Raw genomic sequence first — 18,302 nt, forward strand, 5'->3', positions numbered from 1 at the left:
TGAACTCACTGACACCACACCCTGGCCTCAAGTGTCCACGTGCTGCATGCATGTGTATTGCTTTACCACAGGGGTGTCAAACTGGAGCCCCCGAGGTAATTTTTTGTAGCCCACATGCTCTGAAATAAAATGTAATGACGGAATTGTGTGTGTGGTATTGCTTTGATCTCCCCTAAGTGCTATTTTCTTCATAACAATTTTTTCCAATTTCATTTTATTTCAGAGCATCGCGGGGCCACAAAAAATTACCTTGGGGGCCGCATGCGGCCCGTGGGCCACCAGTTTGACACCCCAGGTTTACAGGAAGCACAATGAGGAGCATGAAGCATCGGGTCGGCGGTACAGACTGCAGCCCGCTGGATCTCGGCTGAGCCAGGGCTGCCTGGCAGGCATGCAGGGTGGCTAACGCCTCCCCTGCTGGATGGACTCTGGGCCACTGCCATTGTTCCCCAGAGCTGCTGTAGCATTGGGATTAGCCCCCACAGCATTGCTAATGAGAATCCCTGGGCGCAGTAGCCAGTTCATCTGGTGAAAGAGCCCCTCATGGGACAGCCAGGGCAGGAATTATACCAAACCGGCATGCGCATCCCAGAGGTTGAGAGATTTGACAGTACCTCATCTACATGCAAACGAGCTCTGGTGGCCTAGTGGGTTACCCAGTGAGCTGCTCACCTCAAGGTCAGATGTTCAAAAGTACCATCCCCCCACTCCACAGGAACAAGAGGAGACTTGCTTTTCCCTTAAGGGTGTGAAGTCTTAGAAACCCCACAGGGCAGTACTACTAGGTGCTGCAGGGGCTAAGCATCAGGATCGGCTTCATGTGGTTTTTAACCTATGTGCATGAGGCCAGGCTGTCCCACAGATCTCTTTAAGGCCTTAAGGACCAAAGATGTCCTTTTTAAGGACCAGCGTGTGCCTGACTCAAGCCCTGGTGTTTTCCATGGTCTTGATCCAGCATGCAAACGGTGGACGATGAGCAAGGGAGGCAGAAGAACGGAGATGCATTTGAATTATGGTGTTGGCGAAGAACCCGGAATAGACCAGAGGTTGCACAAAGAAAGAACAAGCCCATCTGGGGAAAGGCACGTTAGCACAGAGAAGGGCAAGCCTTCATCTCCCATACTTGGGACACGGTGTCGGGAGGAACCGTGCGCAGGAGAGGGACATCCTAGTTGGTGGGATAGACGGTCAGCAAAAAACGAAGGGCCCGTTGAGAGGGAGTGACCGAGAGGCTGCAGCGACAGGCTCAAGCCTAGGAATGGGTGTGAGCACGGTGCAGGACTGGGCAGCGTTTGTTGTCGTGTAGGAGGTCATCAGTAGCACGTAACAAGAAGAAACAACAACAGCCACCTACAATCCAGCTAGGCATTTTGCCACCAAGTGTCCATGACAGACCTGAGGAATGTGGCAGTGAGGGACGGTCTAAGGGAAAGCCCAGGTTCGTCGGTCATAGACGGTCCTGCCCACCATGTGAAAGCGACAGTGATTCCTGCTTACTCTCCCACAGGCCGGTCTGTCATGGCTTGGGGCCAGTCACCATCGGAGAACAGCCTACACGGGCCCACTGAGCGGCGCACACACATCAACCGATGGTGGAGGAACGGAGAGGAGGAACACTGTAACTGATGGTCCAAACAGGTCTGACCCGCGTCTGCCGGCTACTGGACATTGTATGGCAGTCTTGGACGTCAGCAGTGCCTGAGCACAGCTTCCTGTATCTCTTCATCACTCTACTTATTCGACCAGGAAAAGGCATCGGACAGTATTTATCTCCACTCGGCTTGAAAGTGAACACCTTCTCTCCCCCTCTGCAACATCTGGGTAGCTTGCGATCACGTGAAGACATGGTCCGAAGCCTGGATTTGAAAACCAGACCCAGCATTCTGACCCAGGTCTCCCCGGCTCAGTAGCTGCGGAATCACTGAATGCCTCCGTGTCTTAGTCTGCCACGCGGCGCGCCGAGGCTCGCCTGGAGAACGGGGCAGGCAGCTGCTCGCTGGGGAGCAGCGCCGCGAGCTAAAAGCTTTGTTCCCTGCACTCAGAACTGCGTGGGCGCACCCTGAGAACCCCGGGAACACTACCGTGATCATCATTGGGATCATGTTCCTTTTGAAATAGAAACGTGAAACAGAACTTTGTTCTTAGGCACTGGGGGGGGGGGGCGGGGAGCCCACAAAATACGCGTTTGACTTCCGCCACGGTTGGTCTCAGCCCTCGGCTCTTGTGAGAAGCCATCCCTCTCTTAGGTTGCACTCCATGGCCTGCTGGTCACCTAGTGCTCCTCCAATTTCTTCTACACAGTCACCGTGATGATGTGTCAGACCGTTCCATGCACTTCCGTGCAGTACCAGCTGCAATTTCAGGACCCTTTGGTTCGGGAAATACACTGGAACTGACTTAAGGGGGCCCTCCCGAGTCTAAGACCCATGGGCAAGGAGCAACTACGTTCATCAATCACTCGTATAGTCAGATGGATGCGCCATGCCGGCCCTGGTTTAAAAACGCGCTAGGTCAAAGCTCTTTCAGCCTCTTACCTCGCCCATGACGGCTATGGGGGTCTCGCCGGTTGCCTGGGCAACGCGATGCTCTACTAAGTAGAACATGTACTCATCGTAGAGGAGGCGGATCAGGTGGAAGGAGCCGAAGCTAGCAGCACTGCGTAAGGTTAAGTCCCGAATGACCATTGAGCTGTTCCGAGAGAAAACACACATGGGAAGCCGACGTCAGTACTCAGGAGTACAGGGCAACCCACTCTCCCTCTCCAGTGCACGCCGGCTCAGGCAGGCCTGTCCCCGAGCCACGGCATGGGCCATGAAACAAGCCATTGTTGAAAGCCGTGGGTTCACCTGGTTTAGACGGGGTTCGTCATGGGAGGTAACTCCCCCCGAGGCTGCATCTTTGTTAGAGCTAAACACACCTGCCCAGGGAAGACTCTCAGAGGCAAGTCAGCAGACGCCATGCAACTCACAAATCCTATCAGGCCTGCAGGAAGGCTGGCAGCTCATGGCCTTCCTAAGAGAAGGCCACTCCCAGGGAAAGTCTCACCGGTGGTGGGTTAGCACTGGGCGGCCTCCTCTTGGGGGCAATGACCCTTGGGGAACTGGCATTTGTTTCAGGCAAGGGTCACACAATATCCTAAGTCGTGTTCCCAGACTGGCGATGGGGGTGGTGAGGAGACCACTGAGCACATGGCTGAAGCCCCCGCCAGTCTGGGTGGAAGATGACCTCATGTGGAGATTTCCAGTTTCCTACTGACTCTGCTCACGTGAAGGTTATTTTCCACCAGGCAGAAGCCTAGCGAAACCAGTAACAATACAACCAATGAGGTATTCCTACCTTGAAGCCTGCGAACATGTAGTTCGGAAAAGGTAAATGAGGACGCCAAACTAGGAACAGAGCACCGTGGTTCACAATGCTACGCACGCTTTCCTTAAAATTAGGCGGGTGCATCATCCGTTTATAAAGATAATTAATGAGCATAAAAGCCATTTGACACGAGCAACTCTGTGGAATCTTTAGACAATTTAAAACAAACACTTCCGCCTCCATGAACAATTTCTGAAAGGCAGGGAATTGTTAGCTCAAAAGGGACAAAGGCAACAACAACAACACAAAAATAACAATAAATTGTTGACTATGATTTTTACCCATACTAATCACCTAATCACGGGAAGCTAGTGATAGTGAAAAATTAAATAATGTAGGACTAGAATCTAGGCTACTAATTACATCTCTCGTGCTGAAGGAAGGAGGCAAATATTTAAAATATAGCTTCCAAAAACCAAACTCACTGCCCTCCAGTCAATTCCAACTCCCAGTGACCCTATAGGACGGGGCAGAACTACCTCTGTGGGTTTCTGGATATTGTAACTTTCTCCAGGAGCAGAAATCCTTGTTCTTCTCCCAACTATATCCTAGAGAGGTCAATCTTATTCAAAATGAAAAGAAATGTAACTTAAAGGAAGACGGACCCCACCAGTGACTGTGCACCCCCTTACTAAAGTGGCATCTCACTGACAGAGTCCAGACGGGCTCATCGGGACCCTGTCTGTCTAGCAGAACCACCCCTGTGGGTTTCCGAGGCGGCAACTCTTTAAGGGAGCAGAAAGCCTCATCTTCCTCCCGAGGAGCGGCGGGAGGGTTTGAACCCTTTTATCCAACGTTACTTGAAGAAACGGTCCAGTTTTACGCAAAAATAATCACTGAAACACTTGTATGTTTATAATATCCGAAATACCCAAGATCACCTTGATGGTCCAGAATAAAAGAATAATGTCTGACTAGACAGACAGACATCAGGAATTACGCTCCTGAAGACACTTGGCGACAAATGTCATTAGCTGCACAGTGAAGGGAAAGATAGCGGAGAAAACCGGGCAAATAACTAGATGCGACTACATCACCATGTTCTCCTCGCGGCTGTTTCTGGGAAGGAAAACTGTGGGCGATGTACGTGTACTCTTGGCATACGTCTTGTAGTCCCCAAAACTTCGACAGTGAGCACCTAACAACTTTGGGTCAGTTGAATGTCAAGCTATCTCGGCAGGGATGAATCTCACAGGGAGAGAATGAATTCTTTCTTTGTCTATGAGCATTCCCCCAAAAACAAAACAAAGCTCCAGGCTTTAGCACGTCTGCTTAAAGTTAACCCAAAACCGGGTGAGTGATGGAGAAGGCTCCTGATCTTCGGGCCTCTTTAAGGAAACGCAAAGCTGGCTTCCCCCTAAGAAACGTTGCAGCTTTTCATTCAACAGAGGACCGTCTGGGTCCCTGCTCTGCGCCTGCGTCATCTGCTCTCTAACAGGTCGGAAGGGATTTTGGTTTTAACAGAGACAGTTCTGGTGAGCCATCAGGTGGCTGGGCTGGGGTGGCTTGTGTGTTGCTGGTTCAGGAAGCTACGCCACCACGATTTCGAACCTTAGCGGGGTGACGGCAGGGTGAACAGGTGATGGTGGATTCCAGACTGGAAAGAGGGAGAAAGGTCTGGTGACTGACTCGCCAAAAAACCTAGCTAATCACAGCACCATGGATCACAGGAGAATGCTGTCTGATGCAGGGCTGGACAAGAACCCCCTGGGTGGCAATGCCTTCAGCACGTACCGTGCCTACTGCAGTGGGGGGCTCCACTGTGCCAAGGCACCACGAAGGACGCGCAGGGCCAGGGCAGGTTCCATGCTGCTGGGCAGCGGGGCACCGTGAAGACAAGCTGGCCCTCCAGGACCTTCTCTGGGGAGATCTAAGGACAAGCCCAACTAGAGCCCAGCCCAGCCCAGCCCAAAGTGATCCTGTAGACAGGAGAACGGCCACAAAAGGCTTCACCGGACTCCACATCCTTGTTTCATCAGACTGCTTCGTTTTCTCCTGCGGGATGCCTGGTATGTTCGGTGGCAACCTTTAGGCTAGCCTCACCCACTGGGCCACCAGTGATCCTTAAAACAGAAAACTAAGAAGTTAGCGAGACCACTGCCATGGAGTTGATTCTGACTCACAGTGACGCTGTGGGGTCCTGAGGCTGCGAATCTTTACATGGCCAGCCTCGTCTTTCTCTTGCAGAGCAGCTGGGAGGTTTGGACAGCCGACCTCGTGGTCTGCAGCCCAGTGCTTAGCCGACTACATCCTGAAAACAGATGACCTTGGGCAGTGGCAAATCCTTTGGAGGGTAAAAGCAAATAAACACTTGGGGTAAGAGGTGCGGGCATTTTAGGATAAGGAAGGGGGAAATTCTTTCTGAGGAGCTGGTATCTGAGCAGACACTGAGTGAAGAGGGCCTGTGTTCAAACAGGCAAACGTGATTCCTGGCGGCAGGGTCAGTAAAGGCAGAGGCCCTGAGGCAGACCCCCTTGGTGGCCGGCGGCCAGTGAGCAGAGAAGGCAGGCCTGTTGGTCCCCGGAGGGGCCTGGGAAACAATGACGGGGCTACTGGGTTTGGGTTGTTCAGCACGGTTTTGGGATCAGCTCTTGCTCTGCTATGGGCCTGGTGCCACCTTGTCAACTCTGCCCCACACTGCCCCCTGGTGGCCTGCATAATTTGGAAACTTTGGGAAGGTTAGCTAATTAACTTCCCTCAGTGTACATAGAATTCCACATTTTGCTGACAAGTGTGTGGAGTGGGGTAACAAACCCACAAACCATCCCAAAACACAAAATCCCCCCCCAAAAAATGAAGGTCCTACCCCGCAACGATTATTATCTAGTTAATGTTTACAAAATGCTGATGAGTGGGCCATGTTTGGGAAGGAATCAGGTGGAGGACCTTGTCAACATGACGCCCGCATCATTCCGTGATGGGCCTTCACCCAATACGCTAAGTATTACCTGGCTGTGGCAGTTACATAATCTGTCAACTTACAAAGGGGTGGAGTCTAGCCTGTCCACCAGGTCATAGCCAATGAGGCCTCTATGTGGGCGTGGCCTTCTCCTGAGGATTCTGGGAACTCATCTTCCTCCCTAGAGGCGGGACACATGCTCTCTGCTTGTCTCCCTGTGAGACATTCCTGTTGACAAGCCACATGGAGCTATGCTGATGGAGCCAGAGCCCTGCAGCTGGAGATGCCACGTGGAGACCCACGCCAGCGCTGAGTGCTTCCACCACCACTGGATCCCCAAGGCCTTCCACCCACGGGCCTGCAATCTTCCTGCACTCGGTGTCATTGCATGTGTTGCGTGAGTCTGAAGAGGAGCTGATAGACGGGTATGGGGCATATGGGCTAATATTGGACTCAGGGACTGGAGCTGGACGGGCTGGGATGTTTCTCAATGTACAATTGCTCTTGTCTACAAAGCTCTTTCTTATACACATGAGTGTCTATGAATTTGCTTCTCTGGTCCACCTGGACTAACACACGGGCATAATTAACAGTTTAACTGGAAACCTACTGTCCGATTGGACTGCTCTGAGATGCACTGCAAATAGACTCTGTCAAGTAGCATGTTGCTAAGTTACGGTGAATTCAACTCCTTTTACTACCGGAGTTGTGAACATTCTTTCAGAATGGATGAGAAACACCTTTGTGTCTTTATCTTCCTACCGAACCACAACACAGCTGATGACCAGCCCATCTCAGTGTGCGTGAGAGGGCATGGAGAACGGTGGGGGGGTGGGGGGGCTGTCCTTGGGGGAAGATAGAGGATCACATAGGTGACCCTCTGCCTCATGAATGGTCTCTCTCTCTGGCTAGCACTTCTGGGGACCTAAAGGGAGGGTCCCGGTGGGGACGTGTCATGCATTGTCCACTTGTAGGCTGGCAGGACTCTCCATGTTTCTTCTGATCCGAGGCATCAACGTGTGAATTGGCTTCTGTGAAAGTGGCGTGTTTGGATGACGTATTGAATGGCCTGAGGAGTTCCCTGTTCTGGTCCCCACAGAACACACAAGCCGAGAAAGGGCCCTCATCAGCGTCTCCATTTCTTGGGAAGAAGCGGGTGACTTGTTTTCTCCCGTTCTACCTCCTAGGGACCCAACAATTGTCATTCAGAGGCGGATGAGCCCAGAAGAGGGTGCCCCCTAGGTGCAGAGGGTGGGGACCGGAGGGTGTGAAGGGCTGCTGACTGCTCTGCGCTAGCTTACTCGCAGTGAATGACCTCACCGCTGTCCAGTCAATTCCAAGTCGCAGCGACCCTATAGGACAGGGTAGGTCCCTGTGGGTTTCCGAGACGTCACATCTTTACAGGAGCAGACAGCCTCACCTTTCTCTGGAGGAGTTGCTGCTAGGTTTGAACCGCAGACTTTATGTTTAGTTAAAGCAAGTCAATGCGTAGCCCAATACACCACCAGGGCTCCTTTCAGTATGTGGGGGTGGGGGTGGAGAGGGGGCTTCAAAAAGTTTGTGGGAAAATGCCATTATCTCCCAATTCCATTTTTCCATGGTCTTCTGGTAGCCCCCTCAGTCCTGTGCATATAGCTATACATGCAGAATTTTATGAAATAGGAGACTGATGACCTCGGAACAACCAGGGGTGACTGAAAATACGAAACACATTTGGAGGGGAACCCCCCAAACAAAAACCAATCCTGCCATTCTGCTTCTCTGACAGTCTGTGACTGCAATGCTCATTAATCAGTATGCTCCTCTGTCTCAGTGAAAACAAACCTACCACACGACAACCTAGCTCAGATGTCGGAGGCTCGTGTGTTCCTGAAAGGTGCCCAGAGGTCCAGTGGTGCGAGCACCTGGCCGCTATCCAGAAAGGTGTGTTCAGTCCCACCAGGTCCTCTCCAGGGGAAAGGTGAGGCTTTCTGCGTCCGTGAGGATTTACAGCCTTGGAACCCGGATGAGGCAGTTCCACTCAGCCCCTGCTAGGTCTGAAAGAACTTGGCTGCGGTGGGTTGGGTTTGGAGAGCCTGTGTTTCTGAGCCCCTGGCTTTTCCTACCAGCAGGAGGGATGCATCTGCTGGGTGCTGCCTTTCCTCTGTGACTCTGAACTGTGGGCCTCCAAGCCTGCTTGAGATGAAAATAATAACCATAACAGTGTCTAATAATAACAAGCCAATTATCCCCAGCTCTGGGAGGACAGAGGGCAGACCAGGGATGCGCTATAGGAACAAAAAAATACAAGCCAGTAATTTTCTCGCCTTTCAAGAAACCTGCCACGGATCTCGGTGGAGACGAGGGGGCCCTAGAAAGGTATTTCTGAAATGGTATCAACTAAACACAGAAGGAAAGGAAATCGGAGGGAGGAGGAAGGGCAGGTGGACAATCGTGAGACAAAGGCCAAGGGCTCCCAGCCCCTCTTCTCCGACGAAGCCGCACTGGCTCAGGCTTTGCCGGTGCGGCTGCAGAATAACCAGCGAAGGCAATTTCTGCACCGTCTAACCTTCATGAGGCTGTGATCTTTGGGGGGCGAGGGGGATGGATAAATAAAAGTCAAATCTCAAGCAAGTGAGGGTATGTCAAAAGTGTTCCTCAACGTTGCCAAATTTCAGTGTTGAATTCTCCTCTTCTTACCACAGAGCCCTGGTAGCATAGTGGTAATGCATTGGGCGGCGCACCCCAAGATTGGCAGTTCGAAACCTCCAGGACTCCATGGGAGAAGGGCGGGGTTTCTATTCCTGTAAAGAGTTGCAGTCTTGGAAACCCCTATGGGGTTGCTACCGGCTGGAATCGACTCGATGGCAATGAGTTGTTCCTTCATTCCTACATCTGTAGACGTAGTGATGTGGGGGTGCTGCCACTGGCTTTCTGATGCATGTCCATTTGCTGCCCACAAACTCCTCACCATCACTAGAGCCAATGCTAGCTAGCCCTGGCCTCGCTGAGGCACACTGGGGCTCTCCGAGTCAAGCAGCCCCTGAAGGAGGGTCTGAACTTGTGGGGACCAGAGGCGGAGAGGTGTCAGGCTATTCATTTGGCCACGACCCAAAAGGTCAGCAGTTTGAAACCACCAGCTACTTCGGGGGAGAAAGAAGGGGCTTTCTACTCCTGTAAGGAGCGACAGTCTCAGGAACTCACAGAGGCAGTGCTACCCTGTCCTATGGGGTTGTTTGAGCCAGCATTGACTCACCGGCAGCGGGAGGGAGGGAGGGAGGGAGGGGCTAAATGCAGGGCAGGGAGGCTTCTGGAGCAATTCCACCACCACAGGCCAAACTCAAAGCCCACAATGAGAGCCTGGAGGCGTCCTTTGGACACCGCACAGCTACTTCAGTGAGGGAAGCATCATTCCATCGCAAGTGAAATGCAGACAGGAGGGCCCTGCAAAGTGACCAACAGATCTGTTCCTAACGGCGTCGCTAAGAAGGGACACGTCAGTCGGAGCACGGGTGAGAGGCCGAGGAGGTGAATTTGCAGGGAAGGCTCCAGGTCTCTTCAGTGATGTCCAAGCTGCTGATGTGGCCATGATGCAGACTCTGCGGCCACGCCATCGGTTTTCTGAGATTCCGGTCTGTTCTTGCTTTGCTTCTCCGGCCCTGGCAGAACCAGCTTGAAGCCCAGCATTCAAAGGCTAGGAGGAGAGGTCCATTAGTTGGACGGCCTAGGCTGGGGCTGCCTGTGTCTTGGACTTACGCCTTCGACGGTGGATTAAGAAGCCAGGATGGACTCAAAGCCATTGAGAAAGGAAAGGTGCACGTATCTTAAGAGCCAGTCTCTGGCGCCATCTTCAGAGGGGCGGCCCAACCACACAGATGCCCTGTAGGTCTCCCAGCAGTCCTGCGTTCACAGGGACTGTCCGCTCCTAACTGTTGCTATTCCCAGACCCAGTCCCCTTCTCAACTGGCTGGGGGGTGGGGGTGGGGGGGTCACCACTGGTGTCCCAGCAGAGGTGGACCACCGTGTGCCCGCAGCCACAGTCAACGACGTGGCGGTGTATGGAACTAGACGAGGCACTGCCTGCACCCCAAAGGAGAGGTGGCTCTCAGGTCCCAGCAATAAGGGCACCTCTATCTAAAGAAGGAGGGGGAAAAAAAATCAACTCCCATCAGGACAATTGTTGGGTGCTCATGGGTCACTTCCAACGTACAGCAACCCCAAGAGACAGGGCAGAACTGGGAGTAGATCACCAGGTGTTTCCCCTGCCGAACTGTGGGTTAGCAGCCGAGTGCTCAGGGGTAGCACCACCAGGGCTCCTTGGAGGAACAAGACCAGGTCTGGCAGTTGGATTTTATGCCAACTGGCCCTTGTGCCAGGGTGGAATCCAACCTGTCCACCAGATCACGGCCTGATGATGCTTCCTGGGAGGTATGGCCTTTTTATTAGACATTAGGGAGCCCCCTCGCCCCGCCCCTCTTTCTGCCCCTCCACCTTCCCGTGTGCTGAGACCATGGCTGCCTCGAGGGGCGGCCCCGAGCGGGCCACTCGACTCAGCTGTCTCGCCCTGCCCTGTTTCCGCTGACTGGGGGCATGCGACTGCACCCACCGGCCTGGGATCTTGCCTCCGGCTTCACCTTCCAGCCTCACCAGCCTGCAGCTAGGGGAGTCTGACGGGACCGGCGAGCACCAGACTCGTGGGCCTGAATTAAATGCCTTCTTGATATAAACCTCTTCTTTATACATAGCTGAGTTTTGCTGGTTTTGTTTCGCTAGACAACCCAACCTAGCAGACCAGGATTAAAAATACAACTGATTTTTATCATTTATAAAACAAAAGTCCATTTGTCACCTCCATCCTACATGCATAGGGTATAAAGGACAATTTACAGGGACTGGGCTTTTAACCCTTGTGGCAACGCTATGATCACCACTTCACCCCGATATCTGATATCATGACGACATGTAGTCAGAAAGTCTATCTTATCTATGGGGTTCTGGGTCCATAAAACCTACACACGCCTATAGTATTTTAGTAAAAAAGTAATCCACAGGACTGTTATGGAGCACTGGTAGCAGAGTGGGTTACTCACTGGGCTGGTAATCACAAAGTCAGCATTCAAGTTCACCAGCTGCTTTGAGGAAGAAAGATGAGGCTTTCTACTCCCTAAAGATTTACAATCTTGGCAACAGACAAGTGCAGTGCTACCCTGTCCTATAAGGTCACTATAAGTCGGAATTGATCTGATTGCACTGAGAGTTCTGAGAAGTTATGTAGGGGGCTGGTCACTGCAAGGTCAGCAGTTTGACTCTACCAGCTGCTCCTGGGGAGAAAGATGAGGCTATTTCCTTCTGGAAAGATTGATGGTCTCCAAAACTCTAGGGACTAGCTGTGCTCTGTCCTGCGGGGTGGCAGTGAGCCAGAGTGGGCTCAGTGGCAGCTGATGTCTGCTTTGCTTTGTCGTGGAGATGAGCGTGGGCCTGCCTCAGGACCACCTGCAGGGCGGGATAAGCCACAGGTCCCTGGGGTGGGGGGGGTCCAGCTTCTGACTCAGGTAGGTAAGGTGTACTCTGTGCGTTTCTGACAGGCTTCCAAGAGACAGGTGAGGCCACTGGTCGAGGGGCCACGCTTTGAGGGGCCCCACCAAAGCTGAGTACCAGAGGAAAGACCTCAGCCAACAAGATGCCCAATTGGGATCCACGAGGGCTTTTCAGCAGGCGGCTTTATTGAGATTGCATTTTTAATGCCCAGGTGGCACGCTGGTTTCCACAGAATGCCCGGCAGCGTGCCAGTGATAGGCTGGGTTGAAGGCAGGGCAGCCTGGAGTGGCTGCCAACTGGAAGGCTTCCCTCTTACTTCTCTGGTCTGGGAAGACCAGACACACACCCAGGCACAGTCACACACACAGTCACACCGGCAGACCGTAAAGAACAAGGCTTAGCAGAAATGAGGGCGGTACCTGTAGAAAGACCATTTGAGCAGAAACTGCCTGGCGGCCTTGGGGAAGCTAGGCCTGCCCTCGTAGGGCTTCAGGGCCTGCATCATCACGTTGTCCAGCCAGGCGGCCCACTGCTCCAGGGTGCTCTGCTGCTGCAGGGTCATCTTGAAGTCCGTTTCTAGTCTCTGCACCATGTTGTCGTCACACTGGCACACCCAGGAAGCCTGCTCCTGGGATAGCACACAGAGAGCAAAGGAAAGGTTCAACTCAGCATCTCTCCACGACACGGAAGCACACATACCGGGTGCATGGGGGGGAAGCCCAGAGGGACCGCTTCAGACGGTGAAGAGAAGCCAAGAGATGGCCAGCCCCTTGAGAACGCAGGCACTGGTTCTCTGCCTGTGACACTGGGTGATGTCATGCCAACTAGACCCTGTAGGCTAGGGGTGGAGCCAAGCCTGTCAATCAAGTGGTAGCTTGAGGACACCTTGGGGGGGGGTGGCCTTCTGTCTGAGAGTGAGGGATTCTGGGAACTGTCTCTTTCTCTGCCACTTCACTGTGAAGCTGTATCCACCTGTTACCAGGGGTGGCCCCATGTGGGCCGCCTGACCCTGAGAGCTGTTGGCACCCTGCCATGTTTCCACCAACTTTGGATCCACACAACTGACCCACCAGTCTCTGATCTCCCAGCTTCCTGGTGCACCAATCTGCAACACCAGCATGCGGCTACATGACTGCATGGGGACTTTGGGGACCAGCATTGGACTTAAGTGGGACCAGACTGGGATGCCTTCTTGATATATAATTACTTGTTGATATCGAGCTCTTTCTTAGCTATAGATGAGTCTCTGGATTTGTTCTCTAGTCAGCCCGGCCTAACACATCACTTCTACTAGCTCTGTTCTTAGCGGCTGTCAAGTCTGTCCTGACTCGCAGTGGCCCAGGGCACGAGGGGATGGGACTCACGGGGTTTCAACTGGCTGATGCTGGGAAGTCTCGCACCAAGCCTTTCCTCCTAGTGAGCAGGGAAGTTGCCCTGCAAGCTGCTTGGTGTCATAGCAACATGCAAGCCACCCACCACAGGCAGAGAGGCAGGCGGTAGCTGTGCCCGGGTGCATCTGAAATCTTCCACGGCTTCCAAGGTCAGGGGGTTAATATCTCTCCAAAGGAGCCCTGGTTACGCTGTTGCGTAAGTATTGCACTGCTAACCCAAAGGTTGGTCGTACGAACCCAGGGGAAATGCAGAAACGATTGGAAAACATCATTAATGTCACATGCAAGTAAAACACTGCTGTTGCTAATTCAAAAATGGTTGCAGCAGTCTATCAAGAGGGAAGCTGCCAGAAATCTGAGTTAGATTCAAAAGAGGACGTGGAATGAGGGACAGCACTGCTGATGACAGATGGAACTTGGCTCGAAGCAGAGAATAATCTGAAAGGTGTTTATTTGTGGTTTATTGACTATCAATAAAGGCATCTGGCTATGTGGATCATAAAAAAAAGCATGGTATCACTGAGAAGTGTGGAAACCCAGAACACTTCATTGTGCTCACGCATAACCTATACATGGACCAAGCGGCCCTTGTTCATGCAGAACAAGGGAATAGTGTATGATTTCAGCTGGGAAGGGTGTGCGACAGGAATAGATCCTCTACTATTATCTATCCCAGCTGAATGCTGAGTGAATTAAGAGACACTGGTCCACATGAAGAAGACGTTGGCAGCAGGACTGGAAGAAGTCTCACAATCTACAACATGCAGGTAACACCAGAGTGTTTGCTGAGAGCACAGAAGACTTTCAACATCAGAGACGATAGCATCCACTCCCAACATGTGCAGCTGCTGGTTGTTTCAAACTGCTGACCTTGAGTTTAGCAGCCCAAAGCATGTTGGTTATGCCCTGGTGCCATAGTGGGCTATGTATTGGGCTGTGATCCATCCGAAAGGCCTGCAACTCCAAACATCAGCCGGCCTCTCCTCCAACCTGTGTCCTCCTGTAAAGAGCTACAGTCTGGGAAACCCACAGGGCAGTTCGGCCCTGTCCTATAGCCTATAAGGCCGCCATGTGTCGGAACGGGCGCCACGTCAGTGGGTTTTGTTTCTTTCTTTGGTTGTCTCAATGGTGGCAGTCAGTTAAGGACTGTTTCTAGTTTTAGGCTGTATTTTAAGATTAAGAGCAGAAACTGTGCTGTCAAGGTCAAGATAAAATTAATGGATTTTAATATTTGACCGAGAATCAAAAGACATGGATTTTAATCCAGGCCCTGAATTGAACCCAGCGGCCCCAAGTGAGGCTTTCACGACTGTGGGCCTCGGGTTCCCAAAGCACACAACGGGAGCAGTAAGACTTACCAGGCATTTCAGCACAGGCTCACTGCGTCCTCAGTTCCTGAGGACGGACAGCTCTGGGGAGGGGGCAGAATTTGTGGGTGGGGCTGGTAAAGATCCTTAGTCTCTGTATAAAACACTCGAGTGCTCTGGGTAATTTTCTGAAAGGAGTGTCCACATAGCTTTCATTCTGTATGGCTCTCAGAAGACGACGTTCTCCAAATCGACAAGTTCAGCTCCCCAAATCTCCACTGCCTGGCTGCCCCCTCTCTTCTCATCCTCCTGACTCTTCCCTATGGAAGCCACATGGCAACCTGGGGCACTCTAAGTGGCATAGTGTTTGCCTCCCCCGGGACACCTCCTAGTTTTGTGCACCAGCCTCACGGGAAAATGCCACCAGTGTCCCATCCATTTCTCATAGGACTCAGCATATGATCTCAAATGTTACCTCTCAATTATCACTTTTAAATATGTTAAAGATGCAAAATTATGACTGTATGGGAAAAAAGAAAAAACCTAAAATACATGTAAGCAGAAAGGAAGGGGGAGGGGGGTCAAGAATTTCAACAATGCGAACATTAAGAAGTCCGAACAACGCACGGAATGAGACACGCGTCAGACTTTTCATGTGAAATCAGTGTACACGGTCATGCAAACATGCAAAAGAATACACGGTCAGAGTATCCACAGGACCAGACCTGCTTGGGTTCACCTGACAGCACTCCCCCACTCCTCACTTAGGGACCATCTCCCTATCCAGCATTCCCATTGCCAACCAGTTAATAAATAATTAGACAAGCCCTCTATGGTGTGGATTACTGATCTCGTCTTGGCAGTACGAGTGTGCAGGCTGCAGCGGAGAGCAGCGCTGGCTGCCTTGGTTAAGGCTACGCCTCATCTGGGCTAGCCTTTTTTGTTCCGATTTGTCACCGGTAGGAAGATAGCTAGGAGCAACTATGTGGTTGCTTATTTTCCATTTGTTCTGCATGATAGAGTTATAAAACGAGGGAGGGCGAGGTAGTTGAGATCTTTGAGTAGATGCTGCTAATAAATGACTTCTGGAAGTCTTCTATCGATTTATCTTCTGATCAAGAGTTTATGAGAGGGCCCAGAGAAGAATCCCAGGGGATCAAAGAAAAGGTGTGAGAAGTATTTTGTTTGTTTGTCCCCCCCTTGTGCCCTCCCCGAAGATTTTATTTGGGCTCTGATAAGAAAGAGAACTTACTGGTATCAAGAAGAATTTAATTTCCTTTTTTTCCATAAAGTTGAACTCGGTTTTTGCTTGGCAGTTAGTTTTTGCTATGAAAAGATAACCCTAAAACCCAACAGCAAATTATTCTGGCTTTTTTTTTTTAAACCACTCTAAAAATTGTGAATGTACTAACAATAAAGAATACTGTACATATTCCCTTGTGAAAGGAACTTGGGTATTTCTGTTCTATAGATGGAAGAGCTAAGGATGAACACTTGGAGAGTTTTGAACTCACCAATAAATGATATCCAAGATGATGAGGCCTCACCAGGAGCTTCTACACCAGGATAACTTTCCCACCAAAAATACCAGGACATACAATGAGCCATTAGTCCAAGTATCCCACTTACACCACAATGCAGAGAAAAAATGACCCGTTTACAATACAGGAAAAAAGAAAACAATACCATTGCAATGCCACCTATGAGGGAAAACAAAAACCCAATTCCACTGCAGCAGAAAACGCCTGCACGTGCCGGTGCCCTAAAGAAGAGTCTCCTGGTGGGAGGATGAGCCGGTGGAAGCGGACTTGGTGGCACTTGGCAGCAACAACAATTTACTGCACCCAGCGGTGGAAGGAACTGCACGACAGGCTCACGCTCCTTGTGGTTGCCATCAGGGGCAGGCAAGCTGGCTGCGATGCCACAGTGACCCCTGTGGGCAGAGCAACGCCCTCGCAATCACTGCCACGCTGGTGCCCACGGTGGGAGCCACTGTGCCAAGCCACCTTGTCCAGGGGTCCCTTCTTTCTGATGGACACTCTTCAGAGAGCACTGCAACCCTAACATGGGTGAAATCTGCCGCCTGGGGAAGGAGCCTGCTCGCCGAAACTGGAGGGGTGGGGAGGGAACGTGTAGGGCAGATGGAGGAGCTTCTGCGGGGGCACAGACAGACATTTGGAAATCTGACAGGTGTGATTCTGGTCACTGTCATGATGGTGAACAGGCGAGAGTGAATTAGTTGCCATTATGTTGGTTCTGATCTCTGGCAACTCTGCTTGGGGCAGAGAGAGGGTCCCCGGGTCATTTTTCAGAAGCCCCATGAGGTGGACTCGAACCGTCTCATCAGGTTAGCAGTCACGTGCTGAACCGCTAATGCCACCGAGGGTGGAGGGGAGGGCTAGTGTGGGGTGGGGGATGCAGCAGGGTAGACGCAGAGCTGATGGTTTGGGATGTAAAGATGCCCTTGTGTTTGGTGCCCACCACGCAGAAGAACCCACTGGGGGCCACTCCTAAAACGACCAGCTACGGGGCCAAAGTAGTCCCTGGAGGTTAGCAGCTGCCTCAACCACTGAATGTTTCTGAAGGTACCTTGACACCTGTCTTCTCCGGGTGAAGAGTTGATATAAACATTACAACAGCATTCATTGACTTGAAGGCCATCCAAACGTTTACTGATCTCATTACAGCCCATCCAGGTGAGCTCCGCTGAAAAGAAGTGAAGTCGGTGGCTTTGTGGACCTGAGAGCGTTCCTTCTTGTGAACGTGATATGTGCGTGCGTGTGTGCGTGCGTGGTGTGTGTGTGCAGGTAGATGGAGAGAAAAGCTGTGAAGAGTTGACCTGCATCAGGAGCTAGAGGCAAAGATGCCCTTCACTACATTAGGCTGACCTGGTGGCTGCAACAATGGGCTGGGTGGCGGTGCAGCCCTGGGCCCCGTCCCTTCAGCTGCCTGCTGGGCTGAGTGAGAGCGGACTTGGTGGCACTTGGCAGCAACAACAATTTACTGCACCCGGGAATGAATCAAAAGGAGCTCTGGTGGCAGCGTAGGTCAAGTGCTGGGCTTCGAATCACAAGGTCAACAGGGCCATCACTGTGCCTGTAATGGTTGACAGTCTCTGACACCTTGAGACGCAGTTCGATGTTGTCCTACAGAGGCGCCAGGAGTCGGAGAGGAGCGGAAGGCAGTGGGATGAGGCTGAAATAAGTCAAGCCTTGAATTCCCGTCTGCTCCCTTTTACAGGACCGAGCAGTTTCATTCTGTCGTTCGCTGGGTCGCTGTGAGCGGGACCCACCAGACGGTACTCGACAAAGACAAGGGCCACCACAACAAGCGCAGAAGGGGGAACGGAGACTTCTGGGAGGAGTCACCCTGACAGTCAGGTTCTCTCACTGCAGTGGCACTGTGCTTGACCGGCTTCTCTGTTGTCGCACCGACAGTGAGGGGACGGGGAGAGAGGCAATGCGAGAAAGGGAGGTCAGGACAACCTGGGTGCCTGCAAGCGCTGGGCTCCTCACCCTACCCTGGGGATGGGATCCCCTCGGGAATGGAGAATTTTCCTGGTCCTAGTTATAAGGCTGTGTCAGCATGGGGCGTGGAGTAAGCCAATCAGAGCCCACGTGTGGGGAGCGAGCTGCCCAGCTGAGAAGAGATGAGGACCTTAGAGAGAGAGAGAGAGCGAGAGAGAGCGCGAGCCTTCCTCAAGAGCTAGTGCCCTGCACTGTTGCATGTCCAGCCTCCTGACTTGTGGAAAGAATATATTTCTGAACCTCAAAGCTGCCCACCCGTGGTCCTTGGGAACACAGGTCCCAGTGGCCGTGAGAG

The 18,302-nt window shown here is 52.1% G+C and overlaps 1 protein-coding gene across 1 annotated transcript in view; it reads right to left on the reverse strand.

Annotated features, from left to right (window-relative positions):
- RFX3 (regulatory factor X3) overlaps window positions 1–18,302 on the reverse strand; it is a 176,905-nt gene that overhangs the window by 18,161 nt on the left and 140,442 nt on the right. The window contains exons 14-15 of the mRNA XM_004714454.2: window positions 12,202–12,410; window positions 2,535–2,688 (exon numbers count right to left, since the gene is read on the reverse strand). Of these exons, the coding sequence (XP_004714511.2) occupies window positions 2,535–2,688; window positions 12,202–12,410 (363 nt within the window). The remainder of the gene's footprint in view (window positions 1–2,534; window positions 2,689–12,201; window positions 12,411–18,302) is intronic.

Source organism: Echinops telfairi, unplaced genomic scaffold (genome assembly GCF_000313985.2).
Source record: "Echinops telfairi isolate 266 unplaced genomic scaffold, ASM31398v2 ScPeMD7_25;HRSCAF=90, whole genome shotgun sequence".
Classification (NCBI taxonomy): domain Eukaryota; kingdom Metazoa; phylum Chordata; class Mammalia; order Afrosoricida; family Tenrecidae; genus Echinops; species Echinops telfairi.